The sequence below is a fragment of the Protopterus annectens genome, chromosome 2.part1, assembly GCF_019279795.1.
Source record: "Protopterus annectens isolate FY-2018-M chromosome 2.part1, PAN1.0, whole genome shotgun sequence".
In the NCBI taxonomy this organism is placed as follows: Eukaryota; Metazoa; Chordata; order Ceratodontiformes; family Protopteridae; genus Protopterus; species Protopterus annectens.
In genome coordinates, this window is record NC_056729.1 from 1,033,512,185 (window position 1) to 1,033,533,680 (window position 21,496).

Here is a 21,496-nt window from a genome sequence, read left to right on the forward strand (position 1 = left end):
TACCCCGCAAGAATGCCCACGTATCACATATTTCAAAAAGTCAGTGTGCCACACAATCACAGCCCTTAAGTCTAAACAACACACCAAATACACTTGTATTAGGTGACTCCATTGTCAGACACACTGACGTCCCACTCACCAGACTGAACAAGGAGAAGGTCACTGTAAGCTGCCTGTCAGGTGTCAGGATCCACCACATAACACAAGCACTCAAGTCACTCCAAAGCAAGTAAAAATATGACTCCGTCATTGTCCATGCTGGTGTGAATGACCTGAGACGTACATCCCTGGACTACATGAAAAGAGACATAGAGAAGCTCTCTGATCATGTAGCCCAGGCCGGTATGACCCTGACCTTGAGTAGCATCTTGCCCTCACCAAGAATGATGCCACAGTATCAAGACAAAATGATAAATTTTAACAATTGGCTAAAATATTGGTGTCATTCTAAGGGGATCCAGTGTCTGTCAGCCTGGGATGACATGCTCGACAAGCCACGTTGCTTCGCTAGGGACAGCTTGCACCTGTCACCCCTGGGCTTTCAAATACTGGCTAAGGCTCTTGCCACCCCCATAGTGCCTTTTTTAGGCAAGGCTCAAAAGACAATCCCACCTCCATAGACAACACAAGAAGTAAAAAACAAAGGGTAATGGTACTCAACGCCAGAAGTCTAAACCTCAAGATGCACATACTCGAGGCTCTCTTCAGTATGGAGAATATCGATATCTGTGCATTAACAGAAACCTGGTTCAAGGCTTCTGAGAGTACCCCAGCACTACCAGGTTATAACTCATACCATGCTTTTTGGCCCCAAAACCTGGACCAAAACACAAAAGGAGGGGGAGTATCCATATTCATCAAAGATACCCACACCTCCAGGTTAGTGGCACTGCACGAAGCATCAGAGACCATCCATGTGCAACTACCAGTGGGGAAAACTGCCTTTCAGTTTGTAGCCTGCTACAGATCACCCTCCCAATCTCAGGAACCCCACTTGGCCTTCCTGAGAACACTGCAGAATATGAAGGTCTCTCCAAACACCATAATACTGGGTGACTTCAACTACCCAAACATTGATTGGGTAAACTACTCATGCCCCAGCAACAGCCCAATGGTTCCTAGAATTTATAAACTCAAACTCTATGGAACAACTGGTCACCACTCCTACAGGAGGGGACAATATATTGGACCTGGTCATCACCAACATGAGGACTCTATGTTCCACACCACAGGTAAACCCCTCATTGGTAAGATCAGACCATAAACTAATCTCACTGGATATCCATATCCCATCCCCACGTCTAGCCAAGGAAACCACTGTGAAAAAATTCTCAAAAGCAAACTTTACATTTCTCAAAACTGAGGTGGATTCCTTCACAACACCCAGGCCAGTAGAAAACACTGCCCAAACCACAGAATCCTTTACAAATGCATTCTATGAGCACCTACAGGAATGCATGGATCGTGCTATCCCAAATAAAACCAAGACTCTCTCCTCTAAAAGCAGGAGACCTGTCTGGTGGACCCCGGCCATAAATAAGCTATACAACAGAAGGAAAAAGCTACTACATGATACAGCAAAATCCCAAAAAGGGAAGGCATCTCTGATCAGTACTAGCAAGAAACTACGATCCCTCATAAAATCATCAAAGGCCAGCTTTGAAAGAAGATAATCACAAGGCCTTCTTTAGTTATGTCAGGAATCTGGGTGGCAACTCCCAGATGTGCTCTGAGTTAGTGCAAAATGGCAAAAAATACACTGAATCCACAGACATTGCCAACATCCTGGCAGACAGATTCAGTGCAAACTCCCCCCCCAAAAGAGCAAACGTCTATCCCAACAGAATGTAGCCTCCCAGACATCAGTGATGCACAGGTGAAAGCTGCCCTCTCCAAAGCAAAAAACACAGCATCAATGGGACCGGACGGTGTCCTGGGCTGTGTCTTACACGAGCTCCAAGAAGAACTGAACCCTCACATAAAGTCACTGTTCAAACTCAGCCTTACTACAGGATACATACCCAAAGAATGGCGTACAGCAACAGTCGTCCTGCTCCACAAAGGTGGTGCCACAATGGACCCCGGGAACTATAGCCCTATAAGCCTGACTAGTCTGATCTGCAAAGCTATGGAGTGAATCATCATGGAACTCATAAACTAAGACATTGGGAACCTTCAGAGACTGCCCTACCCAATTCGGCTTTGCTAAGGGCAGATCTTGCCTCTTAAACCTAGTTGACTTCTTTGAAACAGTTACCAAGGCCATAGATGAGGGGAAGGTAGTCCACACAGCCTACCTGGACCTAGCTAAAGCCTTCAACACAATACCCCACTCGGGCATCATAAATAAGCTTACCAGCTTAAATATCAACCCCTATGTCACAAGATGGGTTGCAAACTGGCTGAGGGATAGAACCCACATGGTCAGAATTGCAAGTGCCATGTCAGACTCTAAACCAGTTACAAGTGTCATCCCACAAGGCTCAGTCCTGGAACCTCTCTTGTTTGGTATATACTTCTCTGAGGTACAGGCTAACACAGGAGGACTATGGCTTACCAAGTTTGCCGATGACTGCAAACTGGGAGCTATAATCGACTCTCCGGCTGACACAAGCATCCTCCAAAAGGGTCTCAAAGAGATGGATACCTGGTGCCAGAACCACGGCCTCAAGCTAAATGCCAAAAAGTGCATAGTCACCCCTTTGGGAAAAACAAAGTGCTCACAAATTACCACATAGATGGTAATCCATTAAGTACGGAAGAAGTAATTAGGGATTTGGGGACCCAAGTAGATAGTAATCTCTCCTTTGACAATCATGTTGCCAAAGTAGTTAGAAAGACCTTCTATACAGCCCACCTTATCATGAAAGGGTTCACATCTAGATCAAGAGAGGTCATCGTACCTCTCTACTCATCACTCATCAGGCCCATAATCGAATACAATGCCCCATTTGGGATGTACCTTACCCGACACCTGCAGCAACTGGAGAGACCCCAAAAGTACCTCACCAAGAGGATCACGGGCCTCAAACAGATGCCCTATGCAGTTTGACTAAAGAAACTCCAGCTCTACTCAGTTGCTTACCGCCTACTCAGAGGCGATCTATGCCTGACGTACAAAGCCATGTCTAACCCAGAATTAATGGACATGCTCCACCTTAGGAAATCCAAATCCCTTAGAGCAACACGCTCCAGGGACTTGAACCTCAGCACAGCAATAAATAGGACATGCTGGAGGGACAGATTCATATCCCAGAGGCTCCCCTCACTCTGGAACAGAATCTCAGTTCATGTTAGGCAAAGCCCGTCACTGACCCTCTTCAAGAGAAATTGTGACGAGTGGATGGGAGATCATAAGTTTACCCCTGGAATCTCTTATGTGTCCCTGCTTGACGGAGGCACAGTAAACTAACCTTTAAGGGCTATCTTCTGTGACCAACTATACAGAGGCACAGTTAGCTAATCTGAAAGGGAGGCAAAAGCCAAACACACTCTGGCTAGGCTTATAAATGCCTTAGGGCAGATAGCCTAGTATCTACTTATGAACCTATGAACCTATATATGCATGTGTGTGTGAAAGCAGAAGTGACTGTGTATGTGTGTATGAGAGAGAGAGAGTGAACAGTGAGATCAGTTGAGCCGTTATTTGTCCCGGTGAAACACATCACACCAAATGACATTTGACGACCTTTATTAAATTTTCATAAACATAAATTTTAACCAATATTCATTCATTTCAATCAAACATGATACAGGTGAAATAACATCCATGTAACATTATCAGAGGACAGGACAGTGTACACCTGCTCATCCTGATCAGTAAACAGTGTCCATACCTCCACTCACTTACTTATGAAGCAGCATACCCGCTCACTTTCCTTTCCCAACTTATTGAACTGGCCATCCAACACCACAGAGATAACAGAAGAGGGCAAGCCTGCCCTTCTTCTCTGCCCACCAGCCTGACCAAGCCATTCCCCTCTCTTTCCACCAAACTTCCATCATCTAGCCACCATTAGGGGATAAGGCCAAACATCATTTGGTGTACAATAATTACCAGGACATTACCAGCCCCTGGCAATTACCTAATGATTACCAGGGCATTACCTGCCACTGGACCAGGAATACTCAACCCCCAACCATTGAAACTAAATAAAAGGAATTGTATACCCCCGTTCCCATAGCAACCCCTTTTACTTGCCCAATGACATGCGGAAACAACCTGAAAATTTTAAAATGCCATTTAACAACCACCTTGCCAACACCAACTACCCATTATAAACAGTAAGACACCTACACTCCAGGATAGCTTTAGCAATCTGACCTCTCTTAGCTCTATCAGTACCCCTGAATGCCAACAATATACCAAACTTGAAAATGCCCTATGCCACCTGGTCGAAACAAGATTAGTGACATACCAACTCCGTCCATCATGTAGAAATTAAACCATACCCTTTCTGTCCTTCAAGTACAGTAAATCAAACCACACTTTCATACAAGGACACCCATGTAGCTCACCACCTGAATCCACTTACTCAATGCAACCCACTAATCCCCTACCCCTGAAGGCTGCAACCCTAGCCGGGCTAATCCAAGGAAAAACCCCAGCTACCAATAATACAATGTAAGTTCACTCCTGATGCTCCCCACCCAAAACAAGCAAAACAAACCATTACATTGTAATTATTGGGAGGAAAATATAACAACCAATTCCATATTTGGCTGCCTTGCTGGCAGGCCATGACCTCTTTTCACACCACTCCATCAACTGACATCATCCTCGACCCCCTCTCACACCTGTCGAAGCCACCTTCCTTCAACCTACCAAGTAATGCCCAGTCAGCCTGTCTCCATTTGCAACCTCTGAGGGATCTGTAAAAGAAAAAACTATAAATACTTCATTCACACATCACAAATTCTTAATGACAGTATGCAGCACTACTGACATCTCCTACATCAACTGCTAAAAATACAGTTACTACCACATACAAAACACCAATGAAACTTAATATGTTAACAAAACTACCCATAAGATTTCCTTCACACCTCACAGGTTCCTGATACAACTGATACTCATGCAAAATAAAACAAATGATTGCATTAAAAGGCCTATTCTATAAATAAATATCACTCTTTTTCCCAACCAAATACTTCCCAACAACATTGTTAATCATAATTAAGGCAAAGAGAAAACCATCCATAGTTGTGCTATTATAGCCTATTATCAAACCTGAGGTGTAACTCCCCCCTCCCCCCACAGCTCAACCTATATCCCTTTTGAACACGGCAACAATCACCTATCTCCCTCTTAAATAAGAGCAACATGCAGTGCACTCTGGATTAAGGAGTCTTACTTACCTGAAGCTTGGTAGTTCATCAAAACCTTAGATCCATTAACCAAGTGAATATCCCCACTCCTGAAAGTGGTGCCACTCCTTCCACCAGTAAAACCCCAAACTACCCCTCAGCAAATATCAAACCCTGCTATAACTTGCCCACAACATACCCCATGTTCCCTTGGCTTTACACTATCCAGCTGCACCCACCTCAAAATGCCTGAATGAGTAAAAAACCAACACTTGTTAACATACCATCTACCAAACTTCAACCCAGCCTCCCCAGTAGCATACCTTACTTCCACATACAAGTACATAATATCCATAAATAAAACGAACAACCCAGCCTCCAAAATCAGCAACCTCAGAACTCTGTTTCTCACAGGCCACTGACCATCGATCAATCTGTACCTTGTCCCTTGTATCCTTGGTGTGCACCACTCTGGCTTTCGAGACATCCAGAGCAAGCACCCTCATCCATCTTCCCAACCTTCTTTATTCTGGCCAGTCAATCACCAGCCACTGTATGCCTCCACCCTGTTGACCAACTGTGCAGCCTCTACACCTGCCCATGCCAAAATCCCCAAGAAATTACATCTATGAAGCTTCACCTTTGACTGCTTGTTCTGCAAATATCCCTAATGCAACCCACACTCCACAGTGGTAGATAACATGCCTGCTATATTAGAAAGATACACCCCTAACATACCCAAAATGACAGTCCACACAGCTGAAAGCTAACCTTGGTCCCCTATATCTGGGATCACCTTTTTAGCCCCGTTTTTTTTTTTTTTTTTTTTATATACATAGCGGCCTTACACTGTGCATGCACAAATATGGCTACCAACCAACTTTGAAAATCAGCACACACCACATGCGACTATGATGTGTCCAACACAGCTGATGATCATGCCATAATTAACTGTTAAAACAGATAAAGATGAATCACAGTGATTAGACTGTCCAGCTAAGTCACACCAATATAATACTACTTTTAATACATAAAATAACCATGTCGCTTCCTAAACTTTACTCTCACGGAATTCTAATATCATTATCAACTGTCCCTTATAATCACAGTCATTGTTTGCAGTAGCCAGGAAGCTGAAAACCTAGACAAAGATGAATTTAGTGAAACATTAATGGCAACTGAATTAGATATATTCAAACACAGAAGGAAAAGGGGGTGTTTGTATTAAATTACATATAAACCATCATAAGTTATGGACATCTACATCTATTAAACGTTAACATTAAATAGCGTTTCCAAAGTTTATAGATCCTATTCAGGCTCAATTACAACTCCCTGCTTTGTAATAAAATAATAACCATTGGCCTGCGCTTCCCAAATATCCCTCCACATCCCTAACAGTCTACACTACAAAGCAGGTGCTAGAGCTAAGTGGAGCAAAGGGCTCTGCTTTTGGTAGACTGTAAACTCTGAAAGATATGTTAACTACGGTAACCACCATGTAAGCCACATAATGAAATATTGTGCAGGCTATCCCGGTCAACAAATGTCAAATAAATGAATAGAATACAGAACAATGACCCAAAATAGGGAAGAACTTTAAGCACAGAACAACTGCCAGAGAAGACCCTACTCACTCTCATTGACCCCACCTGAAATAGTAACATAACATGCTATGGCTCCCCACCTGCTGGAATCCCATTCCCTTGAAAACATTATGCTTGAAAAGGCATGCTGCTACAGAGCTTATGTGAATACAGCACTTACTTCCTTTCCTAAATGCTCCTGACAATGGTAAGGCAAAGCAAATGGCCTGAGAAACCATGAAATGAAAAGCCAAAACCACCAGCTGAAGTAACACAAAGGCCCAAAACCACGGTCACAATCCCGTACTGCTCCCACAACTTAGAAAACCAATAAGCGACTGGACCAAGCATCAAAATGGCATAGCACTTTACCAAATAAAAGTGTGAATGTCAAACAACAGAATTCTGATATGCCAACTCTACCATTGTGAAACCACTTGTCCTATGCCTTAAACTAGCATGCACATCTAAAATAAGAAATACACTGTGGCAGTATAAAATTATACCATTCAAAAAAACACAAGGAAGTTTGAAGTGTAATAAGTAAACCAAAATCTCAGCCAAAGTAAAAATTGATAAAGTCCACCAAGTAGAAACATAAAACCTACAGTAGATATAGTAACTGAGGTATGGTACAGAATTAGCCGAACCATCCCAAAGGAATATCATGGGACAAGCGAACTACATTTATGAAATGTATTAACACAATGATTAATAACATTTCAGCTGGCAGCACGTTTACTACAGACATGAATAGTGAACATCAACTGGATGAGCTGATTTTTACAATTGCAATCCTCCAATCCTCCCAGAGCTAATGCCTACCACATCACGCATGCTCAGTACACAAAAGTCACTCAGCTCCTATAAGTGCGTGAAAAGGCAGCTGCGACACTTGTACTGTGCAGAATCATTCCATGCATGCTACAGTAGGCTCAGGGCCCATGTCCACGTCTCTTTCCCTGAAAAGAGAATCACCACACCAACGAACATCCAGAATGCAATCCAGGCCCCAAACACACAAAGAGAGACACCCCAACCAACCAATCCCCACCTTCTCGGCAAAACAGAAAAATAGAGACAGTCTCCATTGAAAATGGGCCTTTGGCTTGGTTGCACTAACCTGGATGTCAAGTAGATAAATAAAATTAAAATTCCCAAACATAGCTCGCCCTAACCTACCAAAAGAGTTACTGTATTAACACTATGTCATGCCTATCAACCTCCTAAAACAAGAAACCCATACAGAGCCTCAATAGTGAGAGTACAAAGACCCCAAAAATGGGGACACTTTTTAAATATTGCTGTCACGACATAGAAAATTGATAGAATAACATATATTGCATTAGCATGGATTTTCCAAAGGGTATAAAGTCTGAAACCAACTGACTGTCATTATTTCCTGATGGTAACCTTTGATGATTGCCAGAAAACCACAATTTTATGAGAAATGAACCAAAAAAAAAAAAAAGAGGCAAAAATCTGGTCATTCTGCAGAAATCTGTAAAGTTGAGGTTATGTGCTAAGGTTAACTGCTTGAAACAAGCTCTTCTCCAGAGCACTAGTAAATGTACAACCCTCCCTGCAATGGCCACCACACATGTGTGAACCAACCATTCCACTCTGGTGCCTCACTGCTATGCAAATGTTTTCAAAGGAACATGAAAGAAACCTCCAAGACTGCATAGCCAACCAGGAAATTTGGCACTCAAACACTTCAGTAGAAAATTGTATTCTTCTTTAAACAGCATAAAATTGACACAAGCCAGTTGAGACAGTAGGTGGCAGAATGTTTCTTGTGCCCTTTAATTAGGAGGTGAAAGGAAAATGGGGGGATTAAAATGTGTTGCTCTATGTAACAGCACTCCTTTTGTTTCTTAGTTTTGCTGCACAAGCCAACTGTAAACAACAAGGCAGAGATCTCCAGGTATTGGTTGTGTGGGGCACTGGCATAATTTAAAATGTAAGACACCAACTATTAGGTCTATACTGTTCACACATGGAACTAATTGTTCACTGACTCACTCAGAGCCTGCAAAAAGCCATTATTGGACCACATTGATGAAAATACCTCAGAGCATGGCACAACAGACTGTCCCTAATGGAGCCGTACATCTCCAGACTGCTCCATCTTGCAATGCACACTCCACCCTTCTCTAGCATTCAAATCAACAAACGAAACTATGGTGGAAGACCCACTCAACAGATCTCAAACCACCGCACATGCTGAGTCCACCAAATCACCCACATAACTCTTTGCCTCCCACTTTCCATCAACACTCAGCCCTCAAACCTCTGTACCCTTACCCAATCGTCTCACAGGACGAAAACACACCACATCACTCTGGGATCCATCCATGCATCTGCAGCTGCACAACAACAATTAGGAAAGCAAAATTATTTCCACAAGAGACACCGTCAAAATGTAATAACCTGCACAATAAAATTAATTTACCTCATCACCTATAAAAAACGCCTGATCCACCCTTGTAACCTCCACAGAAAATAAGACTGAAAATCAGCTCCACTAGCAATGATCACATGCAAAAATCAGCACTCGACTACTGCCCATTGACAGTGAAGGCAATCCCTGAACAAGCAAGCCCGCAGGGCCTAGAATCCCCACAAAGACCAAAAGCACCCCTTCCAGGAAATATTTAAATTCGATTAACATATGCCACCTATCTTCTCCCCTCAACATACCACTGAAAAAGAAGAAGAAGAAGAAAAAAAAATTGCTTGAATAAACCACTCACCTATTATTACCATTACTGCTAACCCGAAGCCTACCTGCACTTCAAAGCACCTAAATGTCATCTTGGACGAAAAACTTGCCTTAGCAAGTTCACGATGAAATGTGACTCCTACACTAGTTACACTTGCCTAACCTCCTTTAAGCCCCTCCCTACCCCTACCTCACTTCCTCCCAAACCTCGTTCATTCCTATTTAACCCTATCCTCCCCCTATCCTCCCAATTCCTGCTACTCGGTCTACCCCCCCTTGAAGATGTCCCTGAATAAATTGGTTTGTTCCAAACCTCATTTTACATTCACTAAGCAGTGCTTTTGCTGCTTAGCGACTGTAAAATAAAAAAGAAAAGAAATTTAAAATAACAAAGTGTGTATGTGATGTCTGTTAGTAAGAGTGTATGCATGTATGAAAACAGAAGAGATTGTGTGTGTGTGTTTGTGAGTGTGCGCATGCATATGCATGTGTGTGTGTGTGTGTGTGTGTGTGTGTGTGTGTGTGTGTGTGTGTGTGTGTGTGTGTGTGTGTGTGTGTGTGTGTGTGTGTGTGTGTATGGCAGACAGTGAAGAGTGAGAGTGATCCCGGCCAGCAGCAGCAGTTAAGAGGTCTGCATACCTTCCGACCTCTTAACTCAACATATCTGGATAAGATATATTAATATGGGTCATGATAGACAATGCCATTATCTAAATGTCTACCTGTTTCTGTGAGATATAATTTCTTCTTCATTTCAGTATTTGATGTCCTGCATGAAAATTCCTGCCCAACATAAAGAAAAAAAAAAAAAGGAAGTCAGAAATCCAACATATTCTGTAAGAAGTCAGGAAAGTGCACAGCTGCAGAACTCATCATATGCACTGCAACAAGAAAGCCTTTTCAGAATATTACTTGCCTGATGGAACAGCACACACAAAAACAACTTTAGAAACATTGATATGCACTCACTATTTATAGAGCTATTCAAGCAAACTTTATGGCAGGAAACAAATGTTTTCACTTTAATGAACTGAGGTAAACTTCAGCAGAGAACTTTAACTGGGAAGTTTGCTAGTTTCTAAATGTATTGAATGGCGGATGCTGTTTTGTAATTAATGTAAGTAGGAAAAGGACTTTTACATTTTAGCCACACATATTTCAGCAGTTACATAAACAATAAATATGTTTATCTCTCTCTTTCTCCCCCCCCCTCTCTCTCTCTCTCTAGTAATGCTGCTTAAAACTATACCACAGATGTTGTTAGTGTGTTTTGTTGTCATGATACAACAGATGCAACGTATTATCATATTGTTAGAGGTGAGATGTATTATGCATACAATAAAGGGGGAAAGGCTCAAAATAACAATATATTTTACATGATCCTGTTATAAAATGACAACAGTACTTTGTTAGGATTTCTGTCAGCTTGCATTTTCTGAAGCAGCAGTGTATGTCATGAGAGAAATTGACCACTGGCTATAGTGGGAAAGAGGTCGACAAACCTGTTGTTCTTTCAGTTAAAGAAATGTGGATAAATAAAAACAAAGGGAGAAGAAAGGCTGAAAAAAATAGGAACATATTTTAACTATTGTTTTTATAAAAGTTGCTTAAATAACAGGATTTATGTTAGAATGAATATGAATTTTCTAAATGAAATGAAAGTCTTAAACTCAAATCTATGTCATCATTTAGAGACATCGGTCTCTAATAACTGGCACAAACCAAATGTTTTCGGAGAAAGGAACCAAAAAATTAAAGTAAATAACTGGACATTTTTACAGTATTATATTTCGGATGTAAAATGCTTCCTCCAACAGCATTAACATAGACTACAGCAAGTTCAAAACAGACAGAGGAACTGTTGTACAACAAAATATATAAAAATATAGTGCTTAAAAATAAATAAGTAGGTAAAACATAACAATTTTACAGAGATCCCATTCTCTAAGTGCAATAATGTCCTCCAGGGGTGTGTGTGTTAATGTGTAATTAACACCTTTCGAGGGGTGTAGAGGCCCTCTGCCTGCAGTGTCAGGCCTCATAACATCCCTGGGTGGGCAGTAATTACACACCCCCTTGGGCATTATTTCTTGCTTAAATTCCCTTTCTATCTAATTGAACCAACATCCACTGTTCTAACAGTCTGCCCTAATATTCAACACAGTAGTACTTTTTTGCTATAGAATTAATGTAGCAGATTGGGAATTGTAAGAATAAATAAAATAGTTACATTTTATGTCATCTTTTTATCAGGTTCTGGTAGAAAGCTACAGCAGTTTTCACAGGACCGAACACAGCTGTCATATGTTTCTAGCTTATAATATATAAGTTTATGAACAGGACTCTGATCATGAACCAGCTTGTTATGAGTATGATTCCCATCTGCTACAATAGTTAGAGAAAGAAGGTTACAAGACAATATTTACCACTGGCAGTGGCTAACTTAGATGAATACCAGAAAATGTAATGAGGTTTAAAAAAAGCTGCAAAATCTACACACCAAAATGAAGTGTTTATGTTATGGCAAGGGTAATGCTTCAGCATGAGACTAGAACTTAACAGAGATGATGGGGTGCTTAGCAAAATCTTGTGAAGCACTCTTGTGATATGAGAAAGCTACTTAATAAGATTGCCTGCCTTCCCCCAATTTTTGGAGCATCATAGATGTGCTCCATGAATTACATTTATATTCCAAATATTATCTATTTAATGTGAATTTGCGGTAGTTAAAAGCATGACCATACCATCACATTTCTAAAACCATTAAAAACAGTAAATTCACATTCTGAGTGTGTGTGCATGTGTGTGTATATGAGTGTGTATGTGGGTGTGGGTGTTTGTCTATTTTATTTGATTTTCCTGCACACTGTGATCGCCCCTAATAATAATGCTGCATTAGCTAATATACCCTAATCAGTTAGCAAGGAATAAGAAAATAAATAAAAAGAAAATAATGAAACACATTTTACCTTTTCCAAACTACAGCTGCAGAAACAAATGAAGGCAGCAATAAGCTGAACACCAAACAGGATTCTGCTGTCCATGATTATCCTGTAAAATCTTTTGTTCTCTGTTCTTTCTTCAGCCTCTTGTCTCTATGCTGAATGACTGCAGCCTTGTATTTATATGCAAGGGTAGCACAGAAATACGTATTTGTCTCAGCCCAATTATTTGACTCAAATTCAAGCACAGTAAATATTCAGTCTGTAATGTGGCATAAACTTCAAGGTTGACTTCTGGTAAACAGTAAGAAATTTCCAAATAATCATTTTTGTTGGCTACTAGCCTGGTACATTGCTCCACAATTACAAAGGAGCTTAGAACGTAGCCTATTAGGGAGTTTAATGCTTTTCACTTATGTAACTTTTTATTACAGCAATACTGTTAGTCACATCCCTTCATCTACACTGTCTTAAACAGCTCGCCAGGAATACCAACACTCTAAGTTACTTTCACTAGACAGCTTTTTTATTTTATTTGACTGCTTTTGAAACTGCATTGACTTGTATGGAGTAAGCAAGTGGTGCACTGGAATGATTTGTTTTTTTTCATTTTTTTCTGATAGTAATGTAACACGGAGTTGTGTAATTTGGGGAGGTGTGGAAAGTCAAATCCCTGTACATATGGGAGTTGGGGGGGGGGGCTTGCCACTCAAAAAACATTTGTTCTACTTTTATGTTTTTTTGAGTTATAATTCTCAATATTCAAAAATCAGTAAAGCAAGATTTCTTGTTAAATGAGTTAATGGAATAGAGTGAAGACTCAAGATAGCTGTTTTTCAATTATATGTTCTGTAAAATTAAGGTGATCTCTACTTTCTTACTGAATATCACTTTGTAGTAACCAATATACCAAGTCCAACTTTGATAGTAAATGTCATATAAATTAGAAAATCTAAATAGTTGATTAATTAATTACTTCATTCTTTAATAAGCTTCATAGCACGGCGCTATAAGATTACAAGGGAGCTAGTCTGATCAGACACTCATTAGGCACAAAGCAGAAAAGCTCATCCTAAAAGAATTGCCATCCCCTTGCATACAACACACTGGTCCCAAGATTCATAAATGTTCACCAAATCATGCTAAGCAGATTTGCATGATGAGTTGGGCTGCAACGGGATGTGTGCCATTCAGTAAACATTCTAGCACTATGGAAAACAAGGCACAGATGAGATATATGCTAATGATCATATACTGAGGTGTGCTGTACACTAATGAAGTAAAAAATGTTGAGTGATTGAGAAGCATATAAATCATGCAAATCCAAGTTGCACACAAATTAACAATGAGCACTTCCATATACTTACATTCAAAAAGTGAAAAACAAAAAAAAATGCTTTAGGGGATGCTGCAGCCATTGCAAATCGATATCTGCCAGAAGCTTTCATAGCAGCTGCTGTTGCTCAAGGTCCCAGACAATGCCCACAAGGGCAGAGATCCTTGCAGCCATGCTCAATATATCATGTTCTCTATGATATCAACATTATGGACCACTAAGGGGTGGAGAGGGATACCATATAACAAGAAATGGACATGTGTCAGCCTCATCTCCAGTCCATGGAAATCATGGAGTACCTATCCCTATAAAAAACTAATGCATGTGTGGCTTTATATATATTAGCTGCAGGAACCTCTCAGTGATCAAGTGGGGACACAGTGGGAGGTATCTCATCTACCTTTAGAATACTATACCAGCTTCTCAATGCCATGCTTCAGCATGTGGGTACCATGTGTGGCTCTCAAGTACCCCAGAGCAGAGAACCAACACCATGTGGGAATTATACACCATAGCCCATTTCCCTGAAGAAACTATGGTGATAGACTATACCCACATTGAAATAAAGGCCTCACTTTCTAAGTAGCAAAGGAGGTATGTGAACTGTAAATGGTTTCACTCCTGTAGCACCCAGGTGGTCTGTAGGGTACTAGATATCATCTACCACATGTGTGCTGGCTACTCATGTAGCTTTTACAACTCATATATGGCATCCATAAGACCTGTACCAAGGTTTGTGAGGTGTGACTTCCTACACTGGCCTCTAGTGGAGGATGCCATATACACCTTACTACTTTGTTTCATGAAATTCACATAACCCAACAGAGTAAGGTTGCAATCATGCCCATTTACAAACCAAAAGCAACACAGAGCATGTGTTTTGACTGCTGAAGTCATGATTACAATGTCTGGATACATGTGGTGGACTCCTGCAATATGACCCCGCCACTTGCACCAGCACATACTGTGTGTGCTGTGTTACATAATAATATAATTAGAATAGAGTTGCAGCAGTGTGCACCAGTGCAAGGACCACAGTTGCTGAGACCATAGGCAGTGGCAACTGACACAGACAGGGAGTGATAGGAGAAGAAAGCTACAGTGGAAGACCATTCTAGATGGAGGTGGGCACAACATGTCATGGTACTAGCTAAGAGGTCTCAAACTGCACATAGCTTTAATAAATAAACATAAAAGACCTAAGCAGAAACAGGCGGTAAAAGTGATGCATAATAAAACAACAGAACATGCTTACCCATGCATAGGTTGGCCACTCTGTCAGAATCTTATAAATACGGGGCACTCTTATTATAATTTTAAGAGATGGCAGAGGAACATATGCTGTAGTACGGGTCGATATTACATCACTGAATGCTTAAAAAAGTGAACGGTGATTAATCAACCCTATATAAGTGAAAGCTTACAATGTCGAACTGGAAAAAAATCGCTGTTCCAACAAAAAAGAAATAAAAAAGAAAACGCTTCAAACATTACATTAAGTGGGGGGCTTTGCCCCCACACCCCCCAATGTGGGGGCTGTGCCCCCTACACCCCCTTTCTTAAATATACCAACTCCAAGATCACACTACAGTGCCGAAAACAACAAAGTAACAAACCGGCCAAGCAAATTCTTTTCCAGGGAAAGAATTCGCTTAAAAGCCGCTTCGATATTTTGCCTTTTCAGTCTTTTAAGTTCAACCAAGACACATTCAAAAGAATGTGTCTTCAGTCTTGTAGTAGGAACCCCTGTAGTACAATGAAGGAGATACACAAATAACAATGATGTATACCAATACACAACACATCCATGCATAGGATGAAACCATGCCATGCTAATGTCATTTAGATTCAATTCTCTGGATACAATATGTAAGCTAATTAAATCTTTGGCATTTCTGAATTACACCAGTTGCATGATTAGCAAACTTGTAAGCACTGTGATGAGCTCAACACTAAGATGTTCACATGCCTGACCCAAGAGGGTAAAGACCAGGTAGAAGGTATTGAGAGATAGTTAGGTTCATATCAGCTGTATTCAACTAATTAGGACTAGTATTGCACCATTTTGCTGTTAACGAGCCAGACTCTTCAAGCCTACACTTTGCAAAGGTCTGTCATGCATGCAGAGGTGACAGCAGAAAGCCATAGTGATATCACCACATACTTTGACTGCCAATCATTTAAATCATACCACTTGCCATGACTTGTATCCAGATGTGATCAAAGTGAAGAAAGGTGATATTGGTCCCTGCAACAGCCTCCATGACTTTCAGAAGTAATGATGTGAAACTGTCACATCGGTATACCACATGCACAGTTCTAGGTATGTATGGTTTGAATCCTTTCAGGTAAGCTAACTTTACAGTGATAAACCTTTCAGGTAAGCTAACTTTACAGTGATATTTTCTGTTATGATAACCTGAAATGAAACCTTTGCTGTGAAAGATAAGTGGTATGTGTAACTAATGCTCAGCTTAGTGAATTTTACCATGTTGCAAATCACAATAAACATAGCATACATATAGAAAATACTGACAGGTTACAATAAAAAAAAATAAATGTATGCTCCTCAGACTGTGTGCAAACTCAGGCAAAGAACAATATTAACAGAGACTTTGTGCTGGTCCCAAGCCCGGATAAATGGGGAGGGTTGCGTCAGGAAGGGCATCCGGCATAAAATTGGCCAGATCATTCATGCGAGCACCAGTAAATATTTACATACCAGATCAGTCGAGGCCTGGGTTAACAATGACTGCCACCAGTACTGTTAGCCAACAGGGTGCTGATGGAAATTGGGCTACTGTTGGCTGAAGGAGGAGAGGAGGGGGAAGACATGGCCAAAGGCAGGAAGAGAGGAGAAAGGCTAGGACTGTGGTAGTGAGGGTCAGAACTTTGAATGTTGGCAGTATGACTGGTATAGGGAGAGAGCTAGCTGATATGATGGACAGAAGGAAGGTTGGTATATTGTGTGTGCAAGAGATGAGATGGAAGGGGAGTGAGGCTAGGTGTATCGGAGGTGGGTTCAAATTGTTTTATCATGGTGTGGATGGGAGGATAAATGGCATAGGAGTTATCCTGAAGGAACAGAATGCTACGAGTGTTTTGGATGTGAAAAGAGGGTTGGATAGAGTGATGTTTATGTAGCTGGAAATTGATGGCATAATGATGAATGTTGTTAGTGCATATGCTCCACAAGTTGGGTGTGCGATGGATGAGAAATAAAAATTTTGGAGTGAGTTGGATGAAGTGGTGATGATTGTACCCAAGGGTGAGAGAGTGGTGATTGGAGCAGATTTCAATGGGCATGTTGGTAAAGGGAACAGAAGGGATGAGGAAGTGATGGGTAGGTATGGTGTTAAACTAAGGAATGCAGAAGGTCAGATGGTAGTGGATTTTGCGAAAAGGATGGACATGGCTGTGGTGAATACGTATTTTAACAAGAGGGAGGAGCATAGGGTGACATACAAGAGTGGAGAAAGATGCACACAGGTGGATTATATCTTATGTAGGAGGGCCAGTTTGAAGGAGATTGGAGACTGTAAAGTGGTGACTGGGGAAAGTGTAGTTAGGCAGTATAGGATGGTGGTTTGTAAGATGACATTGGTGATCAAGAAGAGGAGGAGGGGTGTGAGGGCAGCACCAAGGATCAACTGGTGGAAATTGAAAAAGGGTAATTGTGAGGTGGAGTTCAGGGAAGAGTTAAGACAGGCACTGGGTGGCAGTGAAGAGTTACCAAATAGCTGGGTAACTACAGCAGAGTTAGTAAGGGAGACGGCTAGAAAGGTGCTTGGTATGACATCTGGAAAGAGGAAGGATGACAAGGAGACCTGGTGATGGAATGAGGAAGTACAGGAGAGTATACAGAGAAAGAGGCTGGTAAAGAAGAAGTGGGATTGTCAGAGAGATGAAGAAAGTAGACAGGAGTATAAGGAGATGAGGTGCATGGCAAAGAGAGAGGTGGTGAAGGCTAAGGATAAGGCATATGAAGAGTTGTATGAAAGGTTGGACACTAAGGAGGGAGAAAAGGACCTGTACCGATTGGCTAGACAGAGGGACCGAGCTAGGAAAGATGTGAAGCAGGTAAAGGTGATAAAGGGTAATGAGGGAAACCTACTCACAAGCGAGGAGAGTGTGTTCAGGAGATGGAAAGAGTACTTTGAGGGGTTGATGAATGAACAGAATGAGAGGGAGAGAAGGTTGGATAATACGGGGATAGTAAATCATGAAGTGCAATGGATTAGCAAGGAGGAAGTAAGGATAGCTATGAAGAGGATGAAGAATGGAAAAGCTGTTGGTCCAGATGACATACATGAGGAAGCATGGAGGTGTTTAGGTGAAATGGCAGTGGAGTTTTTAACCAGATTGTTTAATGAAATTTTGGAAAGTGAGAGGATGCCTGAGGAATGGAGAAAAAGAGTTTTGATACCGATTTTCAAGAATAAGGGTGATGTGCAGATCTGTAGTAACTACAAAGGAATTAAATTGATCAGTCACAGCATGAGGTTATGGGAAAGAGTAGTGGAAGCTAGGTTAAGAAGGGATGTGATGATTACTGATCAGCAGTATGGTTTCATGCCGGGAAAGAGCACTACAGATGTGATGTTGGCTCTGAGAGTGTTGATGGAGAAGTACAGAGAAGGTCAGAAGGAGTTGCATTGTGTTTTTGTAGACTTAGAGAAAGCATATGACAGGGTGCCTAGAGAGGAGTTGTGGTATTATATGAGGAAGTCGGGAGTGTCAGAAAAGTATTTAAGAATGGTACAGGATAAGTACAAGGGTAGTGTGACAGTGGTGAGGTTTGTGGTGAGAGTGACGGATGCGTTTAAGCTGGAGGTGGGATTACATCAAGGATCAGCTCTGAGCCCTTTCTTATTTGCAATGGTGATGGACAGGTTGACAGACGAGATCAGACAGGAGGGCCCGTGGACTATGATGTTTGCAGATGACATTGTGATCTGTAGTGAGAGTAGGGAACAAGTGGAGGAGACCCTGGAGAGATGGAGATATGCTCTAGAGAGAAGAGGAATGAAGGTCAGCAAAACTAAGACAGAATATATTTGTGTGAATGAGAGTGAGGATGAGGAATGGTGAGGATGCAAGGAGTAAAGGTGGCAAAGGTGGATGAGTTTAAATACTTGGGATCAACAGTTCAGAGTAATGGTGAGTGTGGGAGAGACTGCAATACGCCAAAGACACGACTGACTGGTAAAACACAAACAGTAGAAAACAAAACTTCCAACACGCAGTACCAAAACGAAAAAATATTGTTCCAAAAAATAATCCAAGAGGTATTCCAAAGAAAACAGGTTTATTAGAAGGGTTAATGCCCTTCCTTCCTCAGAAAAAAGATACAAGTTGCACTACTATTTAAATTAATTAATGTCAGATGATCGGTCTCACTCATTAATTCAATGAGGCAACTATTACCTAGCAACCAAATGCATTCTTATTTAAACAAGATATTACTAAATAAAAAAAGCAAAAAACTCTATATTACATATAAAAAAATGTATGAAAAAATGTGATAATATAAAAATATATATGAACATTCAATACCTATACACAACCTAACAAAAATCAATATATAATAAAAATAAAAACTCATATAAACACTCCAAACATTAAAAAACTACTACACTAGATGCCTAACAACAATAAGGTGCCAGTGTCCAACCAGGGATTACTTAACTACCATTGCTAAATGCTAAAATCAACTAAACTATATTTTTAATGCCAATTTCTTTAAAATAGATGTTATAGATATTTGTTCATTTAGTCCTGGGGAAAAATAAGCAGTCCTTATTTGCCAATATAACTCCTCCATTTCAAGTTGAACCTGCCAAGGACCTACAAGTATCATCCACCTGTTTCAGTATAAAAACTGAAATTGGTGGTTTGGATGTCTAATAATGTGACAAGCTAAAGCATAGTGATATCACCACATACTTTGACTGCCAATCATTTAAATCATACCACTTGCCATGACTTGTATCCAGATGTGATCAAAGTGAAGAAAGGTGATATTGGTCCCTGCAACAGCCTCCATGACTTTCAGAAGTAATGATGTGAAATACCACATGCACAGTTCTAGGTATGTATGGTTTGAATCCTTTCAGGTAAGCTAACTTTACAGTGATATTTTCTGTTACGATAACCTGAAATATTTTACCATGTTGCAAATCACAATAAACATAGCATACATATAGAAAATACTGACAGGTTACAATAAAAAAAAATAAATGTATGCTCCTCAGACTGTGTGCAAACTCAGGCAAAGAACAATATTAACAGAGACTTTGTGCTGGTCCCAAGCCCGGATAAATGGGGAGGGTTGCGTCAGGAAGGGCATCCGCATAAATTGGCCAGATCATTCATAGCACCAGTAAATATTTACATACCAGATCAGTCGAGGCCCGGTTAACAATGACTGCCAATTGGCTACTGTTGGCTGAAGGAGGAGGAGAGGGGAAGACATGACCAAAGGCAGGAAGAGAGGAGAAAGGCTAGGACTGTGGTAGTGAGGGTCAGAACTTTGAATGTTGGCAGTATGACTGGTATAGGGAGAGAGCTAGCTGATATGATGGACAGAAGGAAGGTTGGTATATTGTGTGTGCAAGAGATGAGATGGAAAAGGAGTGAGGCTAGGTGTATCGGAGGTGGGTTCAAATTGTTTTATCATGGTGTGGATGGGAGGATAAATGGCATAGGAGTTATCCTGAAGGAACAGAATGCTACGAGTGTTTTGGATGTGAAAAGAGTGTTGGATAGAGTGATGTTTATGAAGCTGGAAATTGATGGCATAATGATGAATGTTGTTAGTGGATATGCTCCACAAGTTGGGTGTGCGATGGATGAGAAATAAAAATTTTGGAGTGAGTTGGATGAAGTGGTGATGATTGTACCCAAGGGTGAGAGAGTGGTGATTGGAGCAGATTTCAATGGGCATGTTGGTAAAGGGAACAGAAGGGATGAGGAAGTGATGGGTAGGTATGGTGTTAAACTAAGGAATGCAGAAGGTCAGATGGTAGTGGATTTTAAGGATGGACATGGCTGTTTTAACAAGAGGGAGGAGCATAGGGTGACATACAAGAGTGGAGGAAGATGCACACAGGTGGATTATATCTATGTGGGGGAGGGCAGTTGAAGGAGATTGGAGACTGTAAAGTGGTGACTGGGGAAAGTGTAGTTAGGCAGTATAGGATGGTGGTTTATAAGATGACATTGGTGATCAAGAAGAGGAGGAGGGGTGTGAGGGCAGCACCAAGGATCAACTGGTGGAAATTGAAAAAGGGTAATTGTGAGGTGGAGTTCAGGGAAGAGTTAAGACAGGCACTGGGTGGCAGTGAAGAGGTACCAAATAGCTGGGTAACTACAGCAGAGTTAGTAAGGAGACGCTAGAAAGGTGCTTGGTATGACATCTGGAAAGAGGAAGGATGACAAGGAGACATGGTGATGAAATGAGGAAGTGCAGGAGAGTATACAGAGAAAGAGGCTGGTAAAGAAGAAGTGGGATTGTCAGAGAGATGAAGAAAGTAGACAGGAGTATAAGGAGATGGGGTGGGCAAAGAGGTGGTGAAGGCTAAGGATAAGGCATATGAAG

At 41.1% G+C, this 21,496-nt stretch overlaps 1 protein-coding gene across 1 annotated transcript in view; it reads right to left on the bottom strand.

Annotated features, from left to right (window-relative positions):
* Window positions 1–12,956, bottom strand: part of LOC122794318 (avidin-like) — a 146,870-nt gene extending 133,914 nt beyond the window's left edge. The window contains exon 1 of the mRNA XM_044062614.1: window positions 12,588–12,956. Coding sequence (XP_043918549.1) covers window positions 12,588–12,662 — 75 coding nt within the window. The 5' untranslated portion in view covers window positions 12,663–12,956. The remainder of the gene's footprint in view (window positions 1–12,587) is intronic.
* Between the last annotated feature and the right edge of the window lie 8,540 nt (window positions 12,957–21,496).